Below are 9,092 nucleotides of genomic sequence, written 5' to 3' on the forward strand. Positions count from 1 at the left end.
GGAGGCGGCACGGCTGCACTGGCTCTTCCCCGCGGCTGCTGAGAGCCCGGGTGGGCTCGTGAGATGGTCGGGGCAAAGCAGACCCCTAACGCTTGCGCTTTCGCAGAGAGCGGACCCGCGGAGGTATCCAATTCTATTTTTCGTTCCTCACCCCACCCTAACCACGGTCTCCAGCGGCTGCTCATACCCCTCCCCCTCTCCTCCGGTTTGGCGTGTCGCGGTGCCGCAGTGTTTGTTCATGCGTTTGACTGACCAGTTGTGGAGATCCGCGAACGCCTCTTTCTCCGTCCACTCTGACCCCTCCCCCTCGTAATTGTTTAGGCTTCCCACTGGTTGTGTTTGCTGCTGGTACCCAAAAACAGAAGACGCATGCGAGATCCGTGGAGTAGCGGACAAGGGCGATGCCGGTGACAGCGATGATGTAAGCCTCAGTCAGCAGACCCTAGCGGCCCTCAGCAGCTATGGCCGACAATCCTGGGCTCTACCTCACTCCCTCCACGAAACCAACAAAACAGAAGCCAACCCCGCGTGCGACTCGTTCTACAATGCATCCTTCTCAGCGACGCGCATAGAGGATAACCCGCCGGGGGGAGGTGGTGCGCTTCGGTGTCTAGAGTGAGGCCCCCCCTCTGCCCCACACTGCAGCCTGTTCTTTCTCGCTGGTACGTCTGCTGCTTCTTCCGTTGCGTCTGCATGTCACGGTATGCATTGGCCCCCCTCCCCCGACATACACACACACACACACACAACGGTGCTCTTCCTGACACTGATTTCCTCTCTTCTCCCGTTTCACTCTTTTGGGACTTTCCTGAACCGCCACAGTCCGGTGTCGCACCCCGTACGGTGCAGCAGGGAGGCATTGCAGAGCGCGCGCGCGTGCACGTGTGTGTGTTTGTGCTAGCACGTCTACTAGACGAGTCTTCAGTGCGCTTCGTCTCTCGCATAGGCACACCCATGATGCTCCGTGGAACCAGTTGCGCCCTGGCGCGCAGCTTCCGCGCTAATCTCAAGTACCCCTCGCTCGTGTCGTACAACAAGCTCCCGTGGGAGGTGGTGAGTCATGACAGCACGAAGCTGCACATGCACCTCGCCCCAAACTACGAGCAACTTCTGACGCTCGCCGCGGTGACAGATGTGCCGCACTTGGCGTTGGCGTCGCACCTCATCGTGCCGGAGGCGGAGCGGCTGCGCGTGATGCCCGGTGTAGTGTACCTTCTAGGTGGCCAGGCTGCTCACGAGAACCCGTCGACCTTCACGGCGTACCGGATCGCCGATCCGACCTCGTTGCAGTATTACGGTCGCATCCACCATAACCTGGCGCCGATTCGGCGGGTGGACATGTGCACCTCAGCTGACTTGCGGCTCCTCTGCCTCGCCATGCACTTTGATGGTGTACTCACGACCACATCGGCTGGCTCCACCCTTGATGGCGTCACCACCGCGTCGCAGGAGGGCCATTTTTCGCTCTTCTACTTCTTCCGCCCCAATCGTCCGGCGAACGAGCTGACGCAGCCGTTTGAGAAGTTCTACCAACACCGGCCGTCCCTCGCCAGTTTAGACGCCTTCAACGCAGCCTCGCCTGGCAAGGCGGAGTCATGGACACCGGTGCTGCAGGCGCCGCGGCGTACGGCGGAGAAGGCGAGACTTACCCCGGCAGAGCCGTATCGCCCGCCGCAGAATTATCTGATGGGGCTGGCAGAGCGTCTCGGTGTCCGCCCTGGCAACGCTTTTGGCCGTCGATCCCTGATGTGGGGCACATGGTTCTAGCCCCTCTCCGCTGGTCTCCTCACCAACGCCACCCTCTTATGGGTGGTTCCACTGTGGATTCGACCGATGTCGTGGCTGCCACTCACGTGACATGCGACGCCGGCAGCGTGGCCCACCTCTGTTGGGGCTTTTTCTGCTTTCTGTTGTGGTGGTACCGGCTGTCTTGGCGTAAGCTCTCTGTGCTTGTATGGCGCTGGTGCTGTGGGTGTTCGCAGTGGGCACGCGGCATTCCCGCACGGCAGTGAGTGCAAGAGGCATTGGCGGTTCCTCAGAGCCCCTCTTTCTTTCGCTAACCTACGCTGAAAAAAAAAAGAAGTACGCCTCGGCAAGAAACGCCCCGCTGCGCATCCCCTCGTTCACCGCCGCCTTATGAACCCCTCCCCCTCCCTCGGGAGGACACGGTGACCTCGTTGGAGGCGGCCGTGCTGGCTTTGGTGAGTCACTGTCGTGAGGGTTTTGTGCCGTGGCAACAGACTCACCAACCGCACATGCGGCGTGTGTGGCAGAATGCCCGGCGAAGTGGTGACGTTTTTTTTTTACATAACACATGGGGCTCAGCGTGAATGACTTCCGCCGCCCCTTACCCACTGTCTGGGCCTTCGCTCTTCTCTGACATCCTCCGCTCCTCTTCCGCCATCTGTATCGCGCTGCACTGGCTTCACCTCCATCCTGTGTCTCCTGCGTGTGGACGCAAGTAGTGTCCCCTCGAAGAACAGAGTGCCACCTTTAGACGCGTGCAGGGCACGACGTATTGCTCGAGACACCAGCACTGCAGACAAGAAACACAGGTGACGTCACCTGTGTTGTATCGTGTGTGTGCGTGTAGTTGCATCCACTACCAACGTCCACTGACTCTCTGCCGGCTCTGCTGCCCTTCCCCCACGCTGCCCCTGTTGCCGTTTCTTTCTCCAAAGGCGGCCGGAAGCGAGCGAAGCCGAGAGAGTCGTGGTGGTCGACGTGTCGTGTACCAAAGGCTCTGCTTCCCTCCCACCATCCATCTTCTAGATCCTTCCTGCCCTTGCCGGCCCCTTCAGCGCTTTCTTCGTTGAGTTCTCGTGTGCTTGACTGCGCAGCTCGGTTTCTTTCCTTCGTGGCCGTAGATCGCAGTTACCGACGTCTCCCCCTTGGCTCGTCGCGTGCGGCGCGTTGTCTTGTTCGAGGAGGGAAGCGTTCTCTCCGCATGTCTCCTGCTTCACCTCTGGCGCCGTGTACGTCTTCTCCACTTCGCTTCGTTCTCTGCTACGTGGTGCGTTGCACGTTTTACTCGTGAGCGCTCTGCCACCTGCGCACCGACGTACACAAGCGTGCGTGTGCTCAAGGATCCGCGGCTTGCTCTGCGGCGCTCCGTCTGCCCCTCTCCCCCCTCGAAACAGCAAGAAGGCGTTGCACCCCTTCTAGCAATGCTGTCCATGTTCAAGAACAAAAAGGGCTTCTCGGTGCTCTTCCATGGTGAGGTGGAGGCGAGACTGTCCAACCGGGTGACGGAGTCGTCGGTACTTCCCCGCCCCTCCGCCCAACTCTGTGACACAGCAGCTCGTTCGAAGGGGAGCGGAGTCGCGCAGTATCAGTGCCAGCGGTGCTTAAAGCGCTTCTCTGCGCTGGAATCTGACGACGAAACGGAGGCGGCATACCAGTGCCACCGCTGCCAGTATCCTACATGTCCACAGTGTCGAGAGCTGGCGGCGGGCAGCCCGCCGTGGGTGTGCTGTGTCTGCAGCGGCTTCAAGTCGATGATGTGGCTCTTGGAGAGGACGCGAGCGGGGCCCATGCTGGTGACAAGGATTGTGGAATACTGCGACCCACGCGGGCAGCGGCTGATGCGGTCGATGTTCCGATTTACGTTGCAGCAGTACCAGTCGCCGACGCCGCGTCCTTCGATCACGCTCATGGGACGTGCGAGTGACGGTCGCGCTGGCAGCGGCCCGCCATCCAGCTCGCGGCCGGCTTCTCAGACGCCGCCCGCCTGCCCAACCTCTCGAACGGGGACGAGCTCGCGCCTGTCTGGCGAACGCAGCAGTGCCCGCCTGAGTCAGGTGCCCGCGAGCTTCGGCAACGTACGCCGACCGTCGCCGTGCACGCACCCCAAGCGCGCATCACTGTTGCGCTCTGTTCGTCGGTCACACTCGGATGCCGCACTCGCCTTCGATGCCGGCGCCGGGGCTGGAACAGAAGACGCGGCGAAGGAAAACTCTCCTGCGGCCGAGCGCGGCGTCCGCGGCTCGGAAGCGCTGCGCCGCATCGAGGAGGCCGTCGGTGTCGTGGAGTACTCGCCCGAGTCGAAGTGGCGGACACCAGGCGACGCGGGCACAGAGGTGGAGAACAGGGACGAGCCCTTGTCGTTGCTCCCTGATGACGGTGCGCGCTTCTCTTTGCTGGAAGATCGCTGCACCGCTGTAGCTGACATCTACAGCGCTGGAGCACCCAATGTGTCGTCAGGCGGCTCGACTTTACGGGTGGTTGTAGTGGAGTCGGAGGCGCCGTCGCCGCACGCGCGTCCGAGCGGCCATGCCGCATTTCAGCGCGAAGCGCTGCAGCCGCAGCTGGCGAGCACCAACGGCGCCACAACCCCGACGGAGGGTGAAGGTGTCGTTCTGCCGGCCACCGCCGCTCTTGCACCTGAGGCGTCGTGGAGAAGGCTGACTCCTCCCCAGGAGCTCTGCCGCCTGTGCCACAGCGTGAGCCCCAACTCTAGCGGCTCAGGCCGCAGTGCTAGTCCGGCACCGCGCTTTCCTACCTTCGGGCAGTTCTTGGACGAGCATGTCGGCATCGGTGCCGGTGACACACACCTGCCACGCGAATCGAACGTGTTGGTGACGGTATCGCCCGAAACAGAGAACAGCGACGAGGATAGCGGTGGCGTGATCGAGCTGGGCGGCGGGCGCTGCGACGACCGCCTCGCAACCACCCACGGCAAAGTCAACGAAGGGCTGCACACGCCACGTGGCGTGCAGCCACAAACTCCTCTGTCGACTGGCGGCGGCTCATCGGGCTTTCGTGGCGGACGCCGCACGAGTGGGCTGAGCGAGTTCACCCCTACTCGAGTGCTGGACATGTCGAGCGCGCGCGTCACGCTCCACCACCGCAGTTCCAGTCGCCGTCGTACCACGCGAGGAAGCCTGCAAGAGATCCACGCTCCCCATCTCTACGGTAACAGAAGCGCTAAGACCAGCGCGGCAGGAAACGCACGGCGCAGCGGACAGATGCGCGACTCTCGATGTATGTACGACCTGCCGACTCAGTTCGGCCCTCACGGGAAGCCAGCGAGCCCGGTGAGCGGGCAGCTGCGGCGCCAGAATGCGCCGCTGGCCACGCGTACTGCAGGCCGTGCTCTCGGCAGCGATGGACGCCAGCGGCTGGTGCGGCAGCACTCTCGCACCGTAGCGCCGCTGCAGCGCACCGCCTCGCGCAACAACGAGCTTCAGCGGATGCCCTCACGCAACGGGGCGCTGGCTCGAACGAACTCCTCCGTCGCGCATCTGACGCGCACCGCTTCCTCGCACGGCTGCGACCCCTCCTTTGCGCGGGTGAACAGCTGCACGGCGCACGCCCTGGCCAGCACACCCGCCGAACGTGTTCTTCTCACCGGAGGCGTCGGTGGCCGCGGACGGCTGCAGCGCACCGATTCGGCAAAACTTACGGGCACTGGCGCGGGCTATGGCGCGGCGGCGCGTACCGCACCGCAACGCACTGCCGTGTTGGAGCGTGCGCACTTCGGCTACGGGACACCTGCTGCCACCAGCGCTTCGTCCTTGTACTCCTCTCCTCTCAAGCGAACTCTCTCGTCCTTGTCACCGCTGAAGCGAACCGCCTCGCATTTGTGCCTTCGAAATGACGGTTCGGCGCCGTTTGGCCGCAGACCGTACGTAGCGCGTCTTACGCGTTCCGCGACGACCAACATTGGCTTTGTCCGTACTAGCTCTGCCACAGCGGCCCGAGGCGGGGCGCCGTCTCGCCACGGCCCTGGCACTTTCACGCGTACTGCCACCGGCACGAACCTATTCCAGTGCTCGCGCGGCCGCATTTATGAAGGACCTCGTTGCCGACCAGTGCCGACTCCACTGCCGTCATCTGCAGTCGTGTGCGGCAGTGGACGTAGCGCACCGAGCATCTACTACCGCGCTATGGACACCTCTCCATTGCGGCGCGTCCCTACTGCCGCGCGCACGGCGACGCCAACGATGGGCCGCAGACGCTTCCCGACGTCAACGGCGCTCTCTCGGACCGGCACGGGGACGCGTAACTTCGAGCGTCAGCAAAGCAACGTGCTGCGCGAGCCCGCAAATCGCTCTCTCGGGGTTGTGCGGCGGACAGTCGACCCGGCGCCAACGCTAGTCGGCGCGACGCGACGCAAGGCTGTGGGAAGCTGGCTGCACCGCACTCCATCGGCTACTGGCGCTGCCAACGCCGTCGCTGCAACGCCACGCACCCCCCGTCGGTACATCATCGCGAGTGTCTCGACGGCTGCGACGCCAGCCGCAGTGAACGGTGGCGGGTCGCACAGCGTATCGCGGCCGGTGCTTTCATCGGTCGCCAGCAGCCCAAAGGCGCGCAGCAGCCACGGCTCCAATGCCAGCGGCGGCACGGCTGGCTATAGCAGCTATACGGGCAGCGCCCATGCAGCTGCGGAGAAAGCGGGTGCTGTCGAGACTGGGATGGGGCGGGCAAGCGGGCAACAATGTCGTCCGCTCGTCGGAGCCACCACGGTGAAGGGAAACGCGCCCTCGCACGTGGCAACGCTGAACCGCCGTGCGACGGCTGTCTCTGCCTCTGCCGTTGCCACTGCACACCGCAGGACTGGGAGAGCAGCGCAAGCGAGTCCCTTCGCGGGACAGAACAGTCGGCTTGCTTTCTGATTGACACACGGGCAGGCGTCTGTACGCGTGCGGTTTCCTTCCTTGGTGCCTACTCTCTCTCTCTTACGGACTCTCTCGTGGACCCTCGCTGCCTCGCTGAGCCCATGCTTCTAACACCATGTTCTCTCTCATGCCTGTGTGGGTGTGCGAGAAAGTGAAGATGTGCATGCGTGTGTGTGTTTGCCCTATTCTGGTGTCTCTCTCTTCGACTTGCATAAATACTGCAGCACGGTGACTTTCAGAAGTGCGTCGTTTGTCCAAGAAGAGCAGCGGTCCTCTGTCGCGTGTGTGTCTCTCTCTCTCCCCTTCTCGAGAACTTCATGTTGCATGTTTGTCCTTGGCCGCCACGGGTGTAGAAGTCTGCTTGTATTGATGTGCATGCGCACTTGCGTCGTGGTGCTTATGCACCGGTTGGTGCTGGATGTCACCACCCCACTTGTTTCTGTTCGAGCTCTTCCTCCGTTACCTTTTTGTGGTTTCGTTGAATGCCCTTGCGCTTTAGATATGCCTTCCACGTGGAAGAAGGCTAGTGGTGCGGCGGACGAAGAGGCACGAGGGGCCATCTTACGACAGCGCGGCGAGAGGGTCTCTAGATGGAATAGCCCTGCGCCCGTCACCTGTCTTTTTTCGTTTCTGTCCTCTACCCTCAGCACTTCCGCCGCGTCCTACGCCTGCCCTATGTATTTGTGTCGCTTCCGCTTTTCTTTTATGGCGGTGACATCTGCACCCCGCCTCCCTCCACCCCCTCCCTCTCGCGAGCTCGCCGCTCGTCCGCTCACCGAGGTCACTGCATACTTGGGCGGCAGAGATGGCGATGAGACTCATCGTCTCTCATCACGCTCTCTCTTTACGCCGGCCTTGGCGCAGCCCCGCTAGTGAACGGAACCCTCACCTCTTCTCCTCATTGTGCCGTTGTTGGACGCTGCGAAGCCGCAGAGAGAAGGAGCGCTGGGAACGGCAGAGAGAGAGGCGGGAGCGGAGACGGGAAACCCTACCGCTTATAGAGACTACGCGCGCACGCACATGCTTGTGTATGAACTTGCGCGTGCGTGTATACAAGCCGGGACGTTGCCCAGCACAGCCTGCCCGCTAACGAGAGCGAACGTGGCTATGCATGCGCGTCGCTATGTCAAGCGTATGTCTGTGGCTGCGCGTGTCGCTCCCTGGACGGTGCTGTGGCTTGCGTGTTTGTTTTAGTCTTTCTTATTTTGCTGATAAGCGCCTTCTGTCTTGTTTCACTGTACGATTTCTGCTTGCGCTCTGCATCCAGTGTCCTACGCGAAGCCAAGTGGAAGCGTGGGATCTCTCTGAGGAGAGAGCAGAGTCTTTCACCCTACCCCTCCCGCCACCACCACCTATCGAAGATGGATGGATAATGAGTCGCACATTCGTCTTTCCTGGTCCCCACACCCGTTTTACGTACATCTCCGAGCATGACTAGGCAGCTGCAGCCGCGCTCGTTCTACCCCGGCCGCACAAGAGCTGATAAGCACAAGATGCGTCTGCACCAATGTTCCGCCCTGTTCCTCGCCATCTTCTTTGCATCTCTCTTTATTTCGCGTGCCGTGCCACACGGAGCTGCACAGTACGTTGGGGCATTAAGGTGGGGGGGGGGTGGAGAGGGAGGCACTGCGTACATATCCTGTGTGTGTGTGCATCTCCGTCGTTTCTTCGTTTCCATGTAGCACTGTTTAGGAGCATGCTCTTATCGCATGTCAGCTACTCCTCACGTACTTTCCGCTACCTGCCTGTCTCTCCTTCTCTGTTGATTCGTAGCTCTTCCCCCTTACCTCTGTGGCCGTCCCGTGCCTGTGCAGCCGTAATGTGCCACCCCTCCCCTTCTGCACGGCCCGCTCACCTTTTCGCCTTTTGCATGTGGCCGACCGTTTCCATGGCCACCCTTCATCTCCGCCATCCATGCGCTGGCACACACGCACGTATACGTATAGACATGTGTAGTTGTTCTGATGAAAGACGGATCTCGGGCAACGCATGCTGGCCACCCACCCGCTCCGCTCGCTCACTTGCCCTCTTACCACGCCGGTCTCGGTGCCCACTCGACCGGCTCTCATACCGTGTGCCGCGTGTGCGTGTGTGTGCCCGTTCTCATCCATCGTTGCACGTCCTCCTCCTCCCTCGGCACATAGCGGTGCGACGAGATCGCAGTGTGTGTGTGGGGGGGGAGGGGGTGCACGGCCGTGCCGCCTTCTCGTCCGGTGCAAGCGAGATGTTCATGCTGCCGGCCAGTGTTGTTTCTAGTAGCCCTGCACTATAAAAAGCGCCCCACCCCCACCCTACACACACGCAGCGACGTCATGGACGGCCCCCTTCTCGCCCTCTGCCTCTCGTTATTTTTACTGTCCGTGCCCTCAGAGTAGGTCCCGCGCCGATTTGGCGCCCTTCATGTGTGCACCCGGCGAGCGAGGAGGCGGGAAGGACCGGAAGGACGGGTGGCCCCGCACTCTCGTGAGT

The 9,092-nt window shown here is 62.0% G+C and overlaps 2 protein-coding genes across 2 annotated transcripts; both read left to right on the top strand.

Moving 5' to 3' along the window:
• Positions 1-954: 954 nt before the first annotated feature.
• LDBPK_080120 (hypothetical protein, conserved) lies at positions 955-1,767 on the top strand (the record flags this gene model as incomplete). Its single annotated transcript, XM_003858529.1, has 1 exon — positions 955-1,767. The coding sequence occupies one exon, from the start codon at positions 955-957 to the stop codon at positions 1,765-1,767; it is 813 nt and encodes a 270-aa protein (XP_003858577.1).
• A 1,400-nt stretch (positions 1,768-3,167) lies between these two features.
• LDBPK_080130 (hypothetical protein, conserved) lies at positions 3,168-6,620 on the top strand (the record flags this gene model as incomplete). The annotated part of the gene is made up of 1 exon (XM_003858530.1): positions 3,168-6,620. The coding sequence occupies one exon, from the start codon at positions 3,168-3,170 to the stop codon at positions 6,618-6,620; it is 3,453 nt and encodes a 1,150-aa protein (XP_003858578.1).
• Between the last annotated feature and the right edge of the window lie 2,472 nt (positions 6,621-9,092).

The sequence above is a fragment of the Leishmania donovani genome, chromosome 8 (genome assembly GCF_000227135.1).
Source record: "Leishmania donovani BPK282A1 complete genome, chromosome 8".
NCBI classification, from domain to species: Eukaryota; Euglenozoa; class Kinetoplastea; order Trypanosomatida; family Trypanosomatidae; genus Leishmania; species Leishmania donovani.